General features: G+C 33.8%; 2 protein-coding genes and 2 non-coding genes across 4 annotated transcripts; 2 read left to right on the top strand and 2 right to left on the bottom strand.

Moving 5' to 3' along the window:
* Window positions 1–1,536: 1,536 nt before the first annotated feature.
* LOC130010709 (CDGSH iron-sulfur domain-containing protein 2 homolog B-like) lies at window positions 1,537–6,715 on the bottom strand. Its single transcript, XM_056098625.1, has 3 exons — window positions 6,570–6,715; window positions 4,264–4,472; window positions 1,537–2,796 (listed from the first exon to the last, which is right to left on the bottom strand). The coding sequence occupies exons 1-3, from the start codon at window positions 6,664–6,666 to the stop codon at window positions 2,701–2,703; spliced, it is 402 nt and encodes a 133-aa protein (XP_055954600.1). The 5' UTR covers window positions 6,667–6,715; the 3' UTR covers window positions 1,537–2,700.
* A 1,201-nt stretch (window positions 6,716–7,916) lies between these two features.
* LOC126811578 (ubiquitin-conjugating enzyme E2-17 kDa) lies at window positions 7,917–14,507 on the top strand. The gene is made up of 7 exons (XM_050537273.2): window positions 7,917–8,046; window positions 8,559–8,664; window positions 9,730–9,793; window positions 10,390–10,421; window positions 12,270–12,347; window positions 12,963–13,068; window positions 13,773–14,507. Exons 2-7 carry the CDS (start codon window positions 8,641–8,643, stop codon window positions 13,910–13,912), a joined length of 444 nt encoding a protein of 147 aa, XP_050393230.1. The 5' UTR covers window positions 7,917–8,046; window positions 8,559–8,640; the 3' UTR covers window positions 13,913–14,507.
* A 5,615-nt stretch (window positions 14,508–20,122) lies between these two features.
* Window positions 20,123–20,205, bottom strand: Trnal-uaa (transfer RNA leucine (anticodon UAA)). The gene has a single exon. It is a non-coding gene; the product is annotated as a tRNA-Leu (tRNA).
* A 312-nt stretch (window positions 20,206–20,517) lies between these two features.
* Window positions 20,518–20,599, top strand: Trnas-cga (transfer RNA serine (anticodon CGA)). Its single transcript has one exon. It is a non-coding gene; the product is annotated as a tRNA-Ser (tRNA).
* Window positions 20,600–21,859: the final 1,260 nt, after the last annotated feature.

Here is a 21,859-nt window from a genome sequence, read left to right as displayed (position 1 = left end):
CATTGTCACGAAAACGTCGTCCCTGTTCAAGCGGACAAATCCCCTTTACAGAGAAGAATCCAATAACTCATTACAACATTAGACATCTCTTTACTATAATCTTTAAATAACCAATTGAATAAAATGGGGGATATTTTTGTGACCTATTAAGGAAGCGTGATAACTACTGGATTAAGTAAGAACAGCAGACATCCCTCGGGTCATCAATTACTGAATCGTAAAAAGGTTGTGAAAATTACAGGCTTATAGTATTTGAACCCAAAGACCAATTGCGATTACTTTCATTTCGATGGCAATTTTTTCCCTTTTCTCGCTCCACAATTAAGTGTAGTCTCCGACATCACAATATATCAAAATCAACGTAATTTAGCTGTTTCCAGGTGCGTATTAAGGGTTTTGTTCAAATTCACGAAGATATATAAAGTAAAGCTAATGTTTATTTGTAGGTACCCCTACACGGCTGAGCAATCTCAGTTACTAATATCTACCCCAAGAAGTGAAATTGACACAATACTGCTTTTGTCGGTGATTAGTAGATCTCAAAAAGTTTTAACAGTCAAAATGTGAACAGAAAGATGTATACGAAAAACGTGTTTAAAACTTACAATCCGAAAATATAGGAATTTGGTTTCATTTTTGGGCTCCATGAACAACCTCATCAAAGTTTTTAAAAATCTCTGAGAATATTGTCCTGTGTGCGTGAACTTGCAAATTTTCAAAAGTTTGAAGATAACGTAGGTCGCAAAATTCTGAAAAAGATTATTCTTTATGACTAAATAAACAATTCCTGCAAATAAATTGTGGCCCAACACTAAACCATTAACTATAAGCGAAGACAATATGTCCACATTAAATGTGGAGTATGGCAGCGTTGTTTAGGGGCCTATTTCCTATATGGATTGATCCAATATGAGACATTTTTGCCCAAACACACTCATAGCCCACAATAAAGTGTATGGATATAAGGTGATAAAATACCGAAATTCTTAACAGATTTCCACTGTCTTAGAATATACTTGGAACCTTGCCCTGTGTCCCATGCATTACTCATCTTCTTGTTTTAGTACTAATCTTATTCTGGGATGTTTGTATCCCATGGATAGACAATTTAAAGATGGCTGCAATGACGTCACTTTGTTCCCTGCCCATAGTATGGTCATACTTGTTTATATGCAAAACATTTTCAAGAACCCCAATTCTGTGTTAGATTCATAGAGAGAGAGAGAAATGGGGCTTAACATCCACTTGACACAAACAAGGTCATTTCGGGACTAACATATGGTTTAATTTCATTTCAATAATTCGCTTGCACATAGGGGTCTTTAGGAGTGGGAGGAAACTGGAGGACCTGGAGAAAACCCATGAGGTTAGACAGGCGACCCTACTCTTTGTCACGTACAACCGGGGAATAGAAAACAGGTCAGTTGACAGACCGTATGATACAGCGCACACATGGTAACCATTCAGCCATCCAATCCCCCTTGTTGGAATAATAATTACATTTTCATAATACACTATAGTATAAACTACATAAAATATTTTTGATACAAAATTTATTATCCAAAAACTGTATATATTATTATATTATATTTAAACATAAAAACCCTCCAAGTACATTGTACCATGGCACATTTAGAACAACAATCACCAATCATAATATAGTCATTCAATGATTCATCATAAACAATCAGTAAAAACAGGAAACAGTCATATAACAATACTAGAAATTAAGCAACTACACATACTTTGATTTTTAGAGAAGTGCACTATGATGTGATAATCATTCAAACTTTCATAAACTTTTAACAGCAACCTTATTTAAGAAATTGCATGCATGATGCACTAGCAGACAAACACCAATAATACCCAATTAATGGTACATGCATTATTCATTTCAGTGGCTTGTTTTATATTAATAAATTACTATCTAATTAACATATCATTACAATTCAAGTCCAGTTTAACAATCTTACATTAATTACAATTCAAGTCCAGTGGCTTGTTTTACACAAATAAATTACATTCTAATTAAAATTAAGACTACAATTTGGTTTCTACTTTTATTTCCATTTTCTGAATTATACACTACATCATAATCTAACTTCCTTTCTTTTACAATCTTGTTCTGCCACTGACAGTTCTATGCATATCAATCTGTCACATTTTAACCCAAAACTAACTTTCTCAGATAGGGGTTTATGCCCCGCTTCCATCTAGGATGACATTGCAGACATTTATGACCCAAAACTAAGCAGATCAACTCTTACACACATGGGTTTTAAAATTCATATAATTCACCATAAAGCAAAGCTCTGTATACCAATACAGATAATTTGATTGGTCAATAAACCAACATGATTGACTGAACACTTTTCACTGAGAAAATATGTCAGATATTAATGCAGTACAACATTGAAACAAAACATAATTAACAACTGATTTTAATTAGATTGAATGAATTAAGGTTAGTTTGTTGAGACAAGATTATATAATTGATTAATTAACAGGGAAGTATCACTGAATCAAAGCCTTGACAAAGGTATACACTATACATGTATTTTAAAACTACATAATTTGGTCTTAATTTTAATCAATGCATAAAAATCTATTAGTATGTTTTCTAGTATACAGTATTATCATGAATTCACTTTTATTACATAATGCTTCAAACAAACAGATTCTGATCTGCAAAAACAATTGTTACTTTTGAGCTTGTCTTCTTTTGAGTACCAATGGTCCAACATTATCACCGGTATCTTCATTGTGCTTGTTGTGACTACCATCACATAATGGAAACTAAAATGAGAAAGCAGATGAGAATTAATTATTAAGATAGTTTGCCAGGCAACGAAACATATGCCCACAGCGGCTAAATCGTCCGAGCGGTCGACAAGGGTTGTTGCATATTTATTCCTTTGCAGGTAATTGGGGGGGGCCTTTACAAGACAGTTCCATACAGATCAGATTATAATGTTTGCCATTTGAGGGTTCACAAGGTTCTACAAATTGAAACAAGGGTCTCAACTCTGGAAGTAATCTACAGAAATTGTTGAAATTTGACAGGCTTTTTCGTTTCACAAATTTAAATGATGCATATAAATTTCATACATATCACTAATATCAGATGATAACTTTCATCAATCGAGCATTAACAAGGTTGAACAAAGTGAAACAAGGGCCATAACTCTAGAAGTAATAAACGGAAATTGCTGAAATTCAACAGGATTCTTCTCTTTACTAATTTAAATGACACATGTAAATTTCATACAGATCGGCAGATAACTTTTGATGTTAGAGCATTCACAAAGTCCAATAAAGTGAAACAAGGGCCATAACTCTAGAAGTAATAAACAGAAATTGCTGAAATTCAATAGGTTTCTTCGTTTCCCTAATTTAAATATTGCATATAAATTTCACAAAGATTGGATGTTAACTTTTAGCATTAGAGCGTTCACAAGGTTCAACAAAGTGAAACAGGGGCCATAACTCTAGACGTTATAAACAGAAATTATTGAAATTAAATAGGCTTCTTCATCTCACTTATGTAAACAACATATATCAATTTTAAAACAATTGGAAGAAAACTTTTGTCGTTAGAGCGTTCACAAGAAATTGTGGATGGACGGACGGACGGACGGGCGCGACGACAATATACGTCCACATTTCTATGTAGGCGTATAAAAATTGAACTGAAAATATATCTGATAAGTACAATAAATATTTGGCTTATAACAATGTCATCTCTGATGCAATCCAAGCTATGTCAACACAAATAAGTTGAGATTGGATTAAAGGGATGCAACTCTAATAAAGACAACTGGGGTAAGCATACAAATTTTTCCCCATAGCCTTTAATGTTAATTTCATCCCAATGAGGAGTCTAGCTTTTAGGTTACCAAATATCATAAGCATATTTTGAAGGCTTTTTATCATTATGCAATCAAATGAACCTATGAATATCTATAGTAAGTTTGAAAAAATGTTATTGTGTCAGTGGACCAACCAAATTGCTTATCCCTGCTTAGTCTCAGCAGAATCTTCAACACAACTTTGTCAAGGTTGTGATGTAAACAAACTATACATCAAATTTCATGACTCATACTTTATCAGAATCAAATACACAAATATCCCCCCCCCCCCAACAAAAAAAAAGGTTTCTTTCAAGTATTCAATGTTGTCCAATATACTCCTCTATACATGATGATGTGGAGGAAACTAACAAGAGTTTCTGACATTTATAGTGTCTATAGAGAATCTACTTACTTTCTTCGACCTCCAGCAACGACAATAGCTAATTTTATCTCCAAGATCTTCAATATCAACCATATTTACAACTTTTTGGCTCTCTTTCTGAACTTTGAGATTAACTAGTGGTGGCTTGGGTTCAGGTTTTGGAAGAAAAGCTTGAACAGTTACATAAACAAGAAGTGATACTGTGCCAACAAAAGGTACAAGGGCAATCCATTCTTGTCCTGTAAAGAAAATTATGCACGGTTGAGAACAAACCCATGAATGAAAACCAATTTCAGTTGTTTCGTTCAATAGCACAGTTATTGAAGGAGAGGGATAATTAACAGAACATGTCTTTGAATAATAACAAGGTATTTTTTGAATAAAAACAATGTATATTTGAATAAAACCAAGGTATTTTTTAATAAAAACAAAGCATTTTTTAATTAAAAAACAAGGTATTTTTGAATGGTGTACAAGCATGCGGTAATGATATATGACAGTAGAGAGACTGGGGTGTTCATGATCAGTGGTGATCTATAAGCTTCTTAAAACATGCATGGTTCTATTCTTTGGAGCCTTAAAAATAGTCAAAAAATGGGTTGAAAAGTACATTTATTAATGCAGAGAGAGAGAGAGAGAAATGGGGTTTAACATCCACTCAACGAACTAGGTCGTTTCGGGACTAACACATGGGTCAATTTTATTTCAATAATTTGCTTGCGCGTAGGGGTTTTTAGCGGTGGAAGAAAACATGAGTAGCCAGAGAAAACCCACGAGGTTGTACAGGCGACCCTACTCCTTGTCACATACAACTGGGGATTCGAAAACCACGCCACTTGACTCAATAACAGATCGTATGATACAGCGTGCACATGCTAACCATTCGGCCATCCAAACCCCCATTTATTGATAATGCAATATGAATGCTTATAAACTGATTTACCTTCAATTTTTATTGTAATTTTGTAATCAATTATATTTGCTAAATATGTGAGCTGTCCAAACTGAATGGGGAAGCCACGGTGTCCAAGATGCTGGCTCGCTAGCCTGGAGGTCGCGTGTTTGATCCCTGCATTAGCAGAGAAAATTCATTGGGATTTTCCGACATGGTTTTCCCTTGTCAGTTGGAATTCGATATAAGAGTAGGCCATAGTGCCGATGCCCAGGCAAATAGTACACTGTATGCCCGTCTTCATTAGCCCAGTTGGAGCAGAACAGTAGGAAGTTAAACTCCATTTCATTTCATTTCCAAATGAATGGCAGTTGTTTGCGTCTAGTTAGTCAATTCTGCACATTTATCTTTATTTCTTTTTTATTGTTTGTAGATCAGCCACTTTTAATTACTTCTGCATTGACTTGTGGTATGTTTTTCTATGTTCAATACAGATGGTGCTGCGAGTCTATAGCAGAGAACCCGACTGTGGGAACAATCATAAAAAAAAGCAATGTTAGACAAAGAATGAATAGAACTGTTGGGTTAGGGATTGGTTTGGTTAGGGTTTGGGTTATGGGTTAATGTCAGACGCCAAAATGAAAACTGCTAAGTCCAGGTATCAGAGAACTGCGCATGTTAAACGGAAGCGTATAGTAAATATAGTAAAGTGCGGTATACGGTAAATAAGCTAAATCGCTAACATTTGGGACCTAGAAATTGACAAAAGTGGGTCGCAACGCATATAATACTGTAATATGAATGTGTATAAACTGATTTACATTCAATCGTTTCCGTTTTTACTCCAATTTCAAATCAGTTATGTTCGGCGAAATAAGCCAGCAGTCTCAAGCAAGCGCAAATTTCTAGTGTCTGGTTATTCCAGTCTACATACGCCATTTGATTTGGTGCAATGTGTCTAGCCTCGTCCCTCGAGTCTCTTGATTTAACTGGGGCTGATGCGCCTTATGGTACACGATTCGTGCACCAATGGTAAAATGTTTATTTTGTCTTAAATATTGGATATCAAAAGCCCATCTTTTCCCGGTAAGATCACAACATGAATGTTGATTTAATTTGACAAATAAATCGTGTTTTCAATGTTGAAGATTTTGGATGATATTGAGTTAGAGAGTTAGCTACTTTAATTATCAATTTATGGATGTTCATTATCAAACCGCAAGGACTAGGAGCGAAGAACTATGACTGTTATGTCATGTAAGATAATGGAACCAGAAGATAATAATAATAATTATGTAATAAAAAATGTTGATCTATATATATAAAAAAAACCAAAAACGTTTGAAGTTTGACCCACAGCCTATAGTGCCGAAATCACACTACCACTGTTAATTATACGAGACGCACGAGACTGACAAAGGCTAAAACAAAAAACCAGACTTGCCAGATAATTTTGCGAAACCCCCAAGTGTATTAGGGATTGGCAAACTTCTTAGGTAACTTGGTAAAGATACTCTAATTAAGGTCGAGACAGACTCCATGTTGAGTAAGAAATGTAACTCGAATAACAAGTTGTTTTATTGCCTTGTTGGCATAGTATTCTTGACATAAGAGACTACGCCGGCACCGGGTTATGGGCATAACGGTCATACTAGGGACTGTTTTGTTTTGTAAAAACGGCAAAACATTTTAGTCATAACGGCCAACCGTTCTAGTCAAAACAAAATTCAAAACAGTTTAAATTAATATTTGTTTTTCATTACCAATCCAGTGATATCTATTTCTATAAATTTAAAGGAGCTAAATCGCTAATATTTTGGGTCGCAACGTATATAATAATGTAATGTGAATGTATATAAATTTACATTCAATCGTTTCTGTTTTTAATGCAATTTCTAATCAGTTATGTTCGGCGAAATACACCAGTAGTCTCAATCCAATGGCAATCTCTAGCGTCTGGTTATTCCACTCTATACCGATAGTATTGCTCATGCTCTCCAGATAAGAATATGACGTCACCGTTTGACATTAGCCTCTTTCTACGAGTCCCTTGTTAAAAATAGCGCTGAAATGCGTGTACCAACGGTAAAATGTTTATTTTGTCTTTGGATATGAGAAGCCCATCTTTTCCCCGTAATCTGATCACAACATCAATGTTGATTTCAATTGACAAATAAATCATGTTTTCAATGTCGAAGATTTTGGATGATATTGAGTTAGAGACTTAGCTACTTTAAAATAGCATAGCAATGTCTCCAAATAGCTTGGTTGAAATGTGAAAAAGGCATCCTTTACTTTAATAATATGTAGAATTTTTCTCGCCCCTCTATCCACATATTCATCAGAGATAATAGTGCATTTTGGCCGTTATGGTTTAAGACCGTTATGAAGAGACTGGGCAACGTTGTCGAAAAACACCTTGTTTAGGTCGCTTATGACGGTAAAATAAAATTAGAGAGGTATTATTTGGTGTCCTTATTTGCTGATTTATTCTTCCACCAGAGTTGTACCCAGTAATTTTTACCCGGGATATACGTTTTACTCCCACGATTCAATAAAAATCACAAAATCGATTTTTATTTTGCAGATTATTAATGTTTCAAGCGGATGTAGCCGACTAACACTAATCCTGAATACTACGCGTCAAAGAAAAATCCATGTGTAGCGTCCTTTGTATTTTGGTAAAGTATTATTTTCTATCAAAATCAGTCAGTATTTTATTCATAAAATCCTATTTTGTGGCATAGTGTTGGGTGAAAAATTATATATAACGCACTATTCAAAAGTGTATCGATGACGTAGGTAGAAAATATCATTGCGCATATAAAGAAAAAGTCTAAAAATAGATAGGGTGATGACCTAAACTGAAGGAGAGAAACAGGCTATCAATTTGTCGAGAAAAACAAACCCAAAAGAACAATGTGAGTTCATTATCTTGTGTTTAAGACGTATGTGTATTGGGATGTATATACTTGTAACCCTCTTTCTATTCTGTATAGTTTAAAGGTTGAGAATAAGTATATTTTGTCGTGTACAGTTAGGGAATTTACAGGTCAAATGGAGTAGTCGACTGTGTATCATAATTATAAAGCTGTATGACTGTAGTTACAGTATGACTATGAGTTTGACTGAGCTAATAAGACGTATTTCATTTATGAATTCTGTCTTTAGTAAATATATAATATGAATGTCATTCACAACTGTAATTGGGGTTTTTTTTTCATTCGATTATATTTATTTGTGAGAAATGTAGCAACAGTGAATTGAAAACAGTATGTATGTTCAAAGATGAGTCATGATCATAAAACTAGGTAAATGACAATGGAATTTGGGAAAACCCTATGCCTAAAAATAATGATTAGCGTGTGTGGTTCTAGATTATTCTAATATTTCATAGGTTTACATAACAACATGAGTTCTTATTTAATTTCAGAATAAATTGTAGGCTTTATATCCTAACAACACATTTACCTGTTTGCTATTATCAGTAAATTAATAGGCCTATTTAAAACAAAATGGCTGGCAAAAGAATAAAAAAGGTGAGTTATAAAGTCAGTATGGGGGAAACTAATAAAATGTAGAAAGTTTACATTTCATTGGAAATATTTAGGGCCATTATCTCATTTGTAGTTTCACTTGTTTTCCTTAGAACAAGTTGTTCCCCACCCACCCCTTGGCCTTAAAGGTGTTTGGGTGTCCAAATGGTCAAATGTGTGCTTTAGAATGTAAGGTTTGATATTGAATCAAGTGGAATGGTTTTTATGTGACAGGGGTAGATTGCCTGCCTATAAAACCATCATGTAGGTTTCTCCGGGTCCTCCGGTTTCCTCCCACTATTAAGACCCATACATAAAGTGAGTTATTGAAATAAAACTGAACCATATGCTAGTCCTGAAATGACCTGGTTGTTTGACTTTGACACTACAGAGTTAATCAATTGTAATACAGTTGTATAACCGTCTACATAGTATTTACAGAAAGAATCGTCCTTTTTCACGGACTGAAATGGACATGTAACATAGATCTTCCACCAAAAATCTGATTTCTGTTCTCTTGTTCCAGAAACAAATAACCCTCTTGTTTTATTATGACAACAAAAATCTGAACACTGGTACAATACTCTGTGACCAAGGAACTTGTGATTGACAGCTAAGCATGCTGTATTATGTAACTTAAATATATATGTTCTTGTGTATATATATATGGAATTTTTTTTAGAATACTGGAGAAAGAAATTGTTTGGCAGCATTACATACAGTGAATTTCTTAATGTTTGTAATAAAATATTACACAATTGTATAATTTAAAGTCTGTCAACTATTTCACACAGTTCTTGAACGTGGTGTAAGCTTACATATTAAGTATTATAATTAAAGATTGAAAGCAAACTGAAAGATAGGGTTATAACAATGGATTATGACCAGATTTCTTCTGTAGTAGTCTGAAATGGATATAAGTTACATTGTTTGTTAAGAGACCAACATGATGTAATAACAATTGCAACATACTTTCTTCTTACTGGTATTTCTGAAATATATACAAAGAATTATAACTGTGTATTTGAAATTATAATAGAATTTCTTTTTTTTTATTTCATTTTTCAGGAATTAATAGACTTCCAAATAGATCCTCCAGCAGGTTGTTCAGCAGGTCCAGTTGGTGATGACAGTAAGTACATGTACCTAAAACTACATTATTTGTGTTTAAGGGGACATATAAAACCTGTCAATTCAAGACAATGTCAAGTCACAAGTTTAGGCTTTGTCAGAAACAATGCCTTTGAGTTCATTTTGTATTGTGTCGATTTGTCTTTTTTCTATATTCCCTCTACATGAAATGGTTAATCTGTAGTCTTAAATTTATCAAGGAAAGTATGTACTTGTGCAATACTTAAATGATTTCAATATTGTAGATATTCATATTCATTAATAATCTTTCAGTGTACTGTATAAGCTCTATCATTTAAATAAAGGGAGGTTGTGTGGTCGAATGGTCTAATGTGTGCATTTTAGATCGCAAGGTCTGTCATTGAGTCAACTGGCGTAGTTTTGATTTGTCTGTTCAACCTAGTGGGTTTTCTCTTGGTATTCTGTTTTCCACCCAGGCTTTCATTGCTAAAGACCTCCTCCTACATTCCACTGAATTAGTGAAATAAAATTGATGCATATGTTAGTCCTGATATTACCCATTTCTCTTTATCTCCCACGTTTAAATAAAAGCTTTTTATTCATTAATTTCAATTATGACTATTGAACATTTTTCAGTTTTTCACTGGCAAGCAATGATACAGGGTCCAGTAAGTAAAATACCTTTTATATGTCAACATGTTAATGTTATTACTGTCATACTGTCTTGTATTCTTCAAGTTAAAGTCACTGATCCAGAATATCAACGGTAGATAATCTCCCGACATAGATTCACTTGGTCTAATAATACGACCAAATTATACCCATCAATTATAGGTCGACACTGGCTTGTTTATATGGAAATTTCATGATGTCATCATCGAAATATGACTTTGGAAAGACTTGTTACTCACAACTAATGTAGATCTCAAATTAGCAAGAGGGGTGAAATATAGAACAAACAAAGTGTAACATTTATCTTCTAATTAGTAGATTTTATAATAGATTAAAACATGCCTTTGAGATTTGAGATGTGATTTTTATATGCCCACATGGAAATGGGGTCGTAGATTGCCGTCGCCCCGTCCGTCCGTCCATTGTCCACAATTTCTTGTGAACACTCTACAGACTACATTTATCATCTGATTTTTTTTAAATTGATATGTTGTTTGCATTAGTGAGATGAAGAATCCTATTTAATTTGTTATCAACTGATTTATATGCATCATTTAAATTAGTAAAACAAAGAAGCCTTTTGAATTTCAGCAATTTCCGTTTATTTACATCTAGAGTTATAGCCCTTGTTTCACTTTGTTGAATCTTGTGAACGCTCTAATGACAACAGTTATCATCCGATCTGTTTGAAATTGATATGCATCATTTAAATTAGTGCAATGAAGAAGCCTATTGAATTTCAGCAATTTCCGTTAATTACGCCATGAGTTATGGCCCTTGTTTCACTTTGTTGTATCTTGTGAATGCTCTAACGACAAAAGTTATCCGATCTGTATGAAATTTATATGTATCGTTTAAATTAGTAAAACAAACAAGTCTTTTGAATTTCAGCAATTTCCGTTAATTACATCTAGAGTTATAGCCCTTGTTTCACTTTGTTGAATCTTGTGAACGCTCTAATGACAACAGTTATCATCCGATCTGTTTGAAATTGATATGCATCATTTAAATTAGTGCAATGAAGAAGCCTATTGAATTTCAGCAATTTCCGTTAATTACGCCATGAGTTATGGCCCTTGTTTCACTTTGTTGTACCTTGTGAATGCTCTAACGACAAAAGTTATTATCCGATCTGTATGAAATTTATATGTATCGTTTAAATTAGTAAAACAAACAAGCCTATTGAGTTTCAGCAAATTTCCGTTAATTACAAATACATCTAGAGTTATGGCCCTTGTTTAACTTTGTTGAATCTTGTGAACACTTGAACGACAAAAGTTATCACTTAATCTGTATGAAATTCATATGCATCATTTAAATTAGTGAAATGAAGAAGCCTATTGAATGTCAGCAATTTCCGTCAATTACTTCTAGAGTTATGGCCCTTGTTTTACTTTGTTGAAACTTGTGTGAACGTTCGAACGACAGAAGTTATCATCTGATCTGTATGAAATTTATATGCATTATTTAAGTTAGTAAAACGAAAAAGCCTGTCGAATTTCAACAATTTCTGTAGATTATTTCCAGAGTTACGGCCCTTGTTTTAGTTTTTAGAACCTTGTGATCCCTCAAACGACGAAAATTATAATGTCATCTGTATGAAATTGTCTATTAAATTCCCCTAATTACCTACAAAAGAATAAATATGCGACAACCCTTGTCGCCTGCTTGGACAATTTAGCTGCTGTGGGCGTATGTTTTGTTGCCTGGCAACCTATCTTTGATAAGCATGAGCAACTTTGCTGCTGATTAGGTGCAGGGCATCTAACAAGACCCAATCTATGTTTTATTTCTATTTTAAAAAGCAATAATTTTGTTATAGCAGTCTTTTTTGTATTTTATAGCCTGACAGTCCATATGATGGTGGAGCATTCAAATTATCAGTTCACTTTCCAACAGATTATCCTTTTAAACCTCCAAAGGTAATAATGTTCTTTAAAAAAAACAAAAAACGGTATTCTTTATTTCACCAGCAAAAAGTCGGGCAAATGTAATGGAACCGTTTCCATGTAACTGCCAAAAATCCATACATAGAAAGAGTTGGTCCGGCTTAAATATTTTCATTTCTTTTTTACTAACACTGATGATAATTCTCACCATCAATAACTTTTAGTTTTTCATGATCAAATAATTCAATATTATTCATAAAACATAAAAGTCTTAGATAATTCTATAAAGGTACAATAATTTCGTTGTGGGAATAAGTACACTCACTCAAAATTATGAGCAAATAAAATAAGTTTGTAATAGTTTGTATCCTAACATGCATCGTGGATGCCATGGCTATTTCAATAATGAATGTAGTGTTCAATAGTCAACCCAGAAATTTTCCAATTTTCTGAAAATGGATGAATACAATACTATTCTACATTTGTAGTCCCAAATAGGATTTTAAATTCAGCTTGATACATTTAACTTTGAAGAGTTATTCATTTGGATTTTGCAGATTAAAGTTTTTTCCCATAACTGATTAGAATTAAAATTGCTATATGAGGTCATGTGGAAGTTAACACTCACTGCTCTTTGTTTACTTTCAGATTGCTTTTACAACTAAGATTTATCACCCCAATATAAACAGTAATGGTAATATATGTCTTGATATATTAAGATCACAGTGGTCACCTGCTTTAACAGTCTCTAAAGGTATTTTATTTTTTATTCCCAGGTTGAATGTCATTAAATTTTGTCAATAGAACAATCTGATTAAAACACAGATCCTGTTTCTTTCCGTTTTTTATAGTTCAAAATTTCGTTTTACTTGTCTTTACTACACAACTGGAAGAGTTGTTATATAACCTGCATTCTGGTTGATTTGAGAGATTAGCCAAAGAAACAGTTTATTGCAGCGAGTTCTTGGCGTGGGTATCCCACTAGAAACATCAACGCTGATTGGTTAATCAAAGGGTCAAGACCCGCTCGTATGACCCCCGACACGACCTCCTACTACAACTGGTCAGATCTTCACGTAGTGGAGGCCATTGAAAGTAGAAAAAAAACGAATGAAATGTAGATCTGTATTTTAATCAGATTTGTCAATCTTGTTTACCCCATTATTGAAATGTCTGAGCAATATAAAAAATTCAGTCCTAATGAAAAAGTTTGGCGCTTTTACTAGTTCAAAATTTTAGATGATAAAGTGGTGAATATTTGTTCAAGATTTGAAATAATTGTCGCTGTCCTGGCAAAAAATTCTGAACCCATCATACCTCAATATATATTTACTTTTTTAAAGAAAAGAGTCCCAAAGATAGCATTTCTTGAAATTTACAATTATTTATATCTGTACTAATTTAATGATGTATTTCTTTTTTTTTTTAAATTTATTAAAATTATTTTGTCCTTTTCAGTTCTATTATCAATAACGTCATTACTCACAGATCCTAATCCAGATGATCCACTTGTCCCGGAAATAGCGAGAGCATACAAAACAGACCGGTGTTTATACAACAAATCAGCACATGACTGGACTCTAAAATACGCCTCTTGATTAAACAAACAAAACACTTAAACACTTTATTTCTTTACGTCTTTTTCTATTCTCAATATATAAAAGACATTAATTTTAAAAGGAACTGTTATGTATGGGTGGATTTTATTTTAAAAATAATTGTTAAGGAATATAATTTAATAATTTGTTGTTTTCTTTCTAATCCTGATATTACAATAATAATAACAGTGTCTCATAAACAGATGTTCCAAAACTAATATTTGCTTCCTTTATGTGTTATTTATTGTATCTATTTATTGATATTTATTTACATGTACTTCCAATACACATAAAGCAATGATATATGTGTCAAATAAATAAATCTTGCTTTGACCTATTCTTATTATTGATTCAGCAACCATGGTATTTAGAACAAACCATTTTCTGAAATTCAGAGACTTATAAAGTCTTTGTGGGTATATTGTACTGATTGGAATCGATAAATTTATTAATTAAGGATTTCTATATTCTGCTTTTCAACTGACAACTATTTCCCATGATGTATTCTAGTTGTTTTAATGATTATGATAGTTGTACATTGTGTATATTGTATGATATTGCTTTATAGAATAAATGTGTAGTTGAATGTGGTTAATACTTCATTTAAGGTTAGTAAAATGGAAAAAAATCTATCAAAAAAAATATTAGAGATGCATTAAATTAGAGGTAGATACAGAGCTGGATCATGGAAAATTAATATATTTTTTCAACAAATCACTTTACGCTAAACCAAGTTAAGAGGGTTTGAAATGTTGAAAAGATAGTCTTGATTGTCAAGTACCATTGCTATGATAATAAACAAGTCTCGATTTAAATCATTAAATGGTGAAGATGTTCCATTTAATTTCACGAACCATATGCCTAATTAATAATTTAAATAACAACCGAATTCAAAAAAGACCTGCAATAGGCATGTTTAGCACTTACATAATGCATCTTTAAACTGAGGCTATGTATAGGGCTTCAGTATGTTCCTGTCATATTCATATAACCATGGACCTTATAATATAGCCGTCTTCATTAGCCCAGTATAGGAGCAGAACAGTAGGACGTTAAACCCCATTTTATTTCATTTCTTATAATATACGGGGGTGGGGGCGAATTGTTAATGTGTGAGTGTTGAATCGGGTCTGTTATTGAGTCAAATGGCGTGGTTTTGATTCCTCGCTAATACGTGACAAGGAGTAGGGTCGCCTGTCCAACCTCATGAGTTTTCTTGGGTATTCCTCCCACTGCTAAAGACCCCTATTCGCATGCAAATTATTGAAATAAAATTGAACCATATGTTAGTCCCGAAATGACCTAGTTTGTGTCGAGTGGAGTTAAACCCCATTTTTCTCTCTATAATATAAGATTCATGGTATAACGGGGATAATCAAACTCGAGGGAAAACGTACGAAAAATCGCGCTTTTAGATTGTGGTCCATCTAGAGGTCACAATTTTTATCCGATTTAAATAACCATTTTAGTATATCACCGTTACACCCGAATAATGTTTGAGTTCGAATTTCGTGAAAATCGGACCAATATTGTCGGACAAAATGGCCGCCCCTTGTACAAATAGTGTAAACATCTGGTATATCAAGGTTGTGGACCTCCTAGAGGTCACAATTTTGATCCGATTTTGATGAATCCTGAAATGCATGTTTATAACCCAAAGATCTTGGTTCTTTTTGATGTTCGTGCATATCGGATCGTAACTTAAATTATGGCCCCTGATTGTACGCAAAATCGCGTTTTTAGCTTGTACAGTACATGTATATCATCGTTACACCCTAATGATGGTTGAGTTCGAATTTCGAGAAAATCGGACAAAACCTGATGGACATAATGACCGCCTCTTGTACGCAAGTAGTGTAAAAATATGGTATATCAAGGTTGTGGACCCTCTAGAGGCCACAGTTTTTATCCGATTTGGATGAAACTTTAAATATATGTTTTTATCATAAAGATCTTGGTTCCTTTTGATAATCACACATATCCGGACGTAATTTCCCTTATTATTGCCCCTGATTGGTGGAAAAATCACATTCGTAGCTTGTGGATTCTCTAGAGGTCACAATTTTTTTCCCCATTTTAACAGCCGTTTAGATATACCACCATTCGACCATAATGAAGGTTAAATTGGAATTTCGGGAAAATCGAAATGAAAGTGCCCGACAAAATGGATGATCTTTGTACGCAAATTAATACAAAGGTTATGGATCCTCTAGAGGTCACAAATTTTATCAGATTTTGATGAAACTTAAAACATATCTTTATATTCCCAAAATCTCAGTCCCTTTTGATATTTGCGCATTTCAGACGATAACTTTCTGGATTATGGACCATAATTGTAAAAAAAAAAATCGTTTTTGTTTTTAGCTTGTTCTCTATCCATCTCTTGCAAAATGTGGGCATATCCTGCCTGGCAGCCGCTGGTTAATAAAGATGGAATATAGAATGAAATCCTTTATAATCACATTTTGCAAACAATTGAATTACATGAATACGAACCAAAGATTCAATATGGCCCATGGCCCATGGGCTATTAGTATTATTATTAAGAATAAGAATAGATTTAGGCCTATATTCTAATGCCGTGCTATCCATGGACCTTAATAATACAATACAATTATTATCGCAAAACTGAAGATGGTATTATCTATGGTTGAGCAAGAAGTAGACATTCTTTAAAGTTTATTTTTTAAGTGTCCAATTTTACATTGGTGTATACCAAAGAGCTATATATAGAAACTAGAGTCTGCACTGATCACGTGACAGCGTGCTGACATGAGGCCTTGTCCGCCATGTTAGTTCCGGGGAGTTGACGCTGACGACCATTAGATCTTTTAAATCGTGGTTTATAATCAATATGCCAGAAAGTTGCTGCTGTTTTGGCTGCTCGAAACCCCCGAAAAAGGGTAGTGGAATAGCGTTTCACGGGTTAGATTGATTTATCAACTGTACTTATCAAAAATCGATCCATTCTTCTACTTCTAGCACTGGGTTAGGGTCAAGCTCATTCCAATGTAAACGCCAATAGGCCTACTCAATAACAATCGAATTAATGTCATTAATTTGATGTGAAGACCTAATCTAAAAGTCATTTTAAAATAAAAGAAACCCTTTTTAACTACTAAATCTTTATAAGAAACTTAAGATATATAATAAATTTTCATGTCATAATATTTTTCTAATAAACACAAACAAGTTCAGCTGAACAAGCGAAAACAAACAAATTAGCCTATGGCTAATGAAGAATGAAATGGGGTTTAACGTCCTAGCGGGATAATGAAGACGGTCATACACCATACAGTGTGCTCTAAGGGGAATTTTGCCCGTACAGCAATTGAATTCCAACTGACAAGGGTTCTTTACGTGCACGCCAAGGTGTAGGCCTACACGGGACCTCGGTTTTTCGTCCCATCCGAACGAGACGCTGTCTCTGCAATGCTCCCCGAAAACAAACACACTCATTACTCAACCGCAACCTCACACAACTAGGCCCTGGGCGCCTACACCCCCCCCCCCCCCGCACACACACACAATTTGACACATTTAACACCTTTTTTTAAAAAAAAATATAATATTAAATTATACAGCCACCATATCTTCTAACTCGTAGGCCTATGTGTCATAGAGTCAACTGGCGGGGTTTCGATTCCCCGGTTGTACGTGACAAGGAGTAGGGTCGCCTGTCCAACCTCGTGGGTTTTCTCCAGGTCCTCCGGTTTACTCTCACTGCTAAAGACCCCTACGCGCAAGCGAATTATTGAAATAAAAAAATTAAACCAGGGCAATTCCACGGTAACGGACGTACATTTTGAACTCGCCATATTTTTATTACTTCCAATATTTTCTAACCATGAATAATTAACTGTTTGAGTTTTATATAGCATTAAACACATATGATTTCAGTATCAATTGACATATAATTCAATTTGTTCATGAACACTGGAAATAAATATTGGCTCTTCAAAGTATAGGTAACAGACATACAGAAATGAACAGTCACCATGATTTGCCTGCATGAACATAGTTTCAAAACTCTGTGAATTGTCTTGTGGAATTTAAAAGTTTTAATCCTTTTAAGAAAGGGCACTAATACTACATGTGTACTGCATAATCACTTCTCACATTTGGATTCTTGTAACCCAGTAAATTAGAAATTATTGTGGTAACGGACGTACATATTTTCTGGTAACGGATGTAACCCATTACATTAGATATGTAAACTTACAAATAATCGGACTTATAGATAATAATAATAGTTAACTCATTTGAATTAATGGAGCAGTTACTTTCCTAAAAACATTACTCCTTGATTGAATGAAATATTGTGACCCTAAAATTTTAGCAACGGACGTACATTTTTACCCTAAAATTTTGGTAACGAACGTACATACATCTATGAAACCCTAAGTAATTCAGAGAATTTTGGCAAATGATTTCTTTTTACGGTCATAGTAATAAGAATGAATGATGTTATTAGCTTTAAAAATGAGTTTTTGAACGGTTCCATCAATAAATATGAATAAGAGAGATAAAATGGAAATATTTGGTACTGTGAAAAGTAACGGACGTACATCTATGAAAACCCAAGTTATTCTGAGAATTTTTGCAAATCTTTTCTTTTCACAGTCATTATAGTAAGAATGGGTTATTATAGCTTTAGATATGAAGTTTTAAATAATTCCATATAAAAAATGAATGAGAGAAAAAAAAATGTAAATATTTGGTAACGGACGTACATTCTCATGGTGATATTTTTCAATGTTGGTTACCTTCACAAAAATATATTACTTTTATATTTTAATGTTTAAATATTATGTTTATATACATTGTCATATAACTAATGCCATAATGTCATTATGAGCCAGAATAATCAAACAAACACAAAGTAAGAAAATACAATAGAATTATAAATTCGACATTTACAAGGTAAACCTTGACAAAAGCCCCCCCCCCCCCAAAAAAAAAAAAATTGGAAGAGTCTCCACCCAAATTGAGATTTTTCTTCAAAATATGGATTATTTCCCACCATAAGACACTATTTTTGTCCACTTATCAACTAATTAAATTTTTCACCTAATTGTATTACTTTAGCGTGGAATTGCCCACCATATGCCATATGTTAGTCCCGAAATGACCTAGTTTGTGTCAAGTGGACGTTAAACCCCATTTCATTTCATAAATATTTTTTTCATTCTGGAAACATATTTCCTTTATTGTTGTTGTTGTTCTAAAACTATTCATTTCTCTACAAACAGGCCATTAATTTCTCTTCACTTTTTCAGTTCCACAAATTTCTAAAAATAATTAACAAATAAATAAATACCGGTAAATAGAAATACAACATTTTACGCAGGCTATTAATTTTTCTTCACTTTTCATTCCCTAATTTCCTAAAATAAAATAATTAACAAATAAATAAAAATACCGGTAGGCTACATATAATTCTGCGGGCTATTGATTTCTGTTCACTTTTATTGTTAAAAAAACCCATTCTTTTCTCTACACTCTTTATTAATTAGTTCCATAAATTTCTAAAACAATTTAACAAATTTACTGTATAGGAATAATTATTGTGTACATTGCACTAATTTAAAAGATTAATATTTTAATAAAAATTAAAAGAGAAAGCGAAGGTAAGTACAAGTAGGTAGACGTAGAGAAACTGCGGTCGAGATCGCTGACATGTCAAATTAAAATGTTCTATAACCATTACTGTGGAAAGTGGAGCCCGGAGATATTATTATTTTTATTAAACAATAAAAATTTGGGTGAGAAAATTTAAAAATTTAATATTTGTGCACATTTTAAAACAGTTTGACACAGATTGATTGATGCGATAACATAGTGAACATCCGGGTATTTACGTTCATACTCCCCGGAACTAACATGGCGGCCGTCGCTCCATCCCGGCACAAACCTTTAACGTTGTGGTCATGGGAGTCACGTGATCAGTGCGGACTCTAGTTTCTATATATAACTCTATGGTGTATACCCAGTATAGTTTCGATCGACTGGCAAAGATAATCATCACACGTGTTCGTTGAGCTATTTTCTAACCGTCCAATGGCTAATAACCTAGGGCTAGAATAAAAATCTGTTCATGAAGAATGGAATTAGTACCGTAATTATTGCAGGGTTTTTTTTTGTTTTTTTTTATAAATATATAATTCAATGAAAACATCTGTTCTCCTTGTGATAAAAAAAAGATATACCTAGTGCGGATGGGGTTCGAACCCATGCGGACATACGTCCATTGGAACTTAAGTCCAACGCCTTAACCACTCGGCCACCGCACTTCACACTATAACACGTTCTATAATTGTATGTCTTTCTAATCAACTAAAACAGGGGTTCATATTTACATAATAAGATTGAAGCCATCCACTAACTCCACTAACTAAAGAATTTTGTCAAGCTAGCTAAATCGTTTAGAAAATTTGTTAATGAAGAGGCGAACACTACGAATGAATGAATGAACGAATATAACCATGGACCTTATAATACCCACCGCGACAATAATGTCTATTTATAGAAATTTATAGTATCAACACAATGATCATTCAGTGCTGCACGAGAGATACTAACTGCGCATGCCCTGACTTTCATCAGCTGTGATGGCCGAGTGGTTAAGGCGTTGGACTCGAAATCCAATGGGTTCTACCCGCGCAGGTTCGAATCCTGCTCGCAGCGATTACATTTTAGTATATTTGGATGAATGTCACAAATGACTGACACCTCGCCCATAACACCCCTACCCTATGGAAGGGTATCGTTCCCATTGATTATATGTAAAATGTACAATTAAGTCCTAATTAGTAATACCGATAATGATAAAGTCAAAATACCTCTAAGCTGTCTAAGGCAAGAGTTAAATGTAAAATGTTAAGTGTTAAATGACAAATGTTTTGTGGGAAATTGCTTTTTTTTACGTGTCTACATTTTACATTTATCTCATTACATTTTACATTTGCGCTTTTCCACATCCCATTTGTCCTTCACGCTTTCTACATAGCAATTTTCGCACAGAATCAACTTCCATATGCAAATGTAGGATATCACGTGACTTATTAACATATACGGAAACCCGGCACACTATATACCAGCACACTATAAGGTTATTCAGCGCACGATAACAGTAAATCAAGCTGGCACACCATAAGAAACTATCTAGACGACCGTGCTTGATTATGAATGTGCCAGGAAATAATTGATAGGTTCAAACAGCCAAAGAAACATACTTTTATTTTCAACACCCCCACTCTTTCCGGTCTCTCTATAAACAGAGTTGAGTACAGCTAATTAACTTTGATCCATTAAAAAAACAACAATATATAAGCATTGTGTCCAACAAATAAATAATATATTTGAAGAGAGGACTGACTATATATTTTTTAGTATGGACATAGAGAATTTTTGATTAAGCCCCGAATCTTTATTTTAGTTTAGTCCCCCCCACCCACCATTCCATCACTTCAACTTTAATCTTATTTTGTAAAGTTAAGCAAATATGAATGTGCCAGAAAATTATTTGCATATTTGAAAAGAGCAATCAGTGATACGTAACGTGGTATCTGGAATTTCGTGTTTAGACCAGTATTTACAAACAGAAATGAACGTGCTTTTCACTAATATGTAACATGATACCTGGAATTTCGTATTTGGGCATTGCACAGCTCCCACACCCAACCCCCGTAATCATGGTAAAGTACCATCCAAAGAGTCAAGGTAAGTAAATTTTTATTGTGTGCTAGTGTCGTGAATATCCTTGTTCTGGCTTATAGTGTGCTAGGTTTCCGTATATGTTAATAAGTCCCGTGATATCCTGCATTTTCGTCTAGATAGTTTCCTATGGTGTGCCAGCTTGATTTACTGTTATCGTGCGGTGAATATCATTATAGTGTGCTGGTATATAGTGTGCCGGGTTTCCGTATATGTTAATAAGTCACGTGA

This window comes from Patella vulgata, chromosome 2 (genome assembly GCF_932274485.2).
Source record: "Patella vulgata chromosome 2, xgPatVulg1.2, whole genome shotgun sequence".
Classification (NCBI taxonomy): Eukaryota; Metazoa; Mollusca; class Gastropoda; family Patellidae; genus Patella; species Patella vulgata.
This window is presented reverse-complemented; position numbering and strand designations above follow the sequence as displayed.

Excerpts from the sequence above, each read along its gene's own strand:
- LOC130010709 (XM_056098625.1), bottom strand. The coding sequence starts at position 6,666 with ATGGAGTCTGTCTCGACCTTAATTAGAGTATCTTTACCAAGTTACCTA. Across the intron at positions 4,473-6,569 it reads GGGTTTCGCAAAATTATCTG|GACAAGAATGGATTGCCCTT; the intron begins GCAAGTCTGGTT and ends TTTTCTTTACAG. Across the intron at positions 2,797-4,263 it reads GTTGCTGGAGGTCGAAGAAA|TTTCCATTATGTGATGGTAG; the intron begins GTAAGTAGATTC and ends TTCTCATTTTAG.
- LOC126811578 (XM_050537273.2), top strand. The coding sequence starts at position 8,641 with ATGGCTGGCAAAAGAATAAAAAAG. Across the intron at positions 8,665-9,729 it reads CTGGCAAAAGAATAAAAAAG|GAATTAATAGACTTCCAAAT; the intron begins GTGAGTTATAAA and ends TTCATTTTTCAG. Across the intron at positions 12,348-12,962 it reads ATCCTTTTAAACCTCCAAAG|ATTGCTTTTACAACTAAGAT; the intron begins GTAATAATGTTC and ends GTTTACTTTCAG.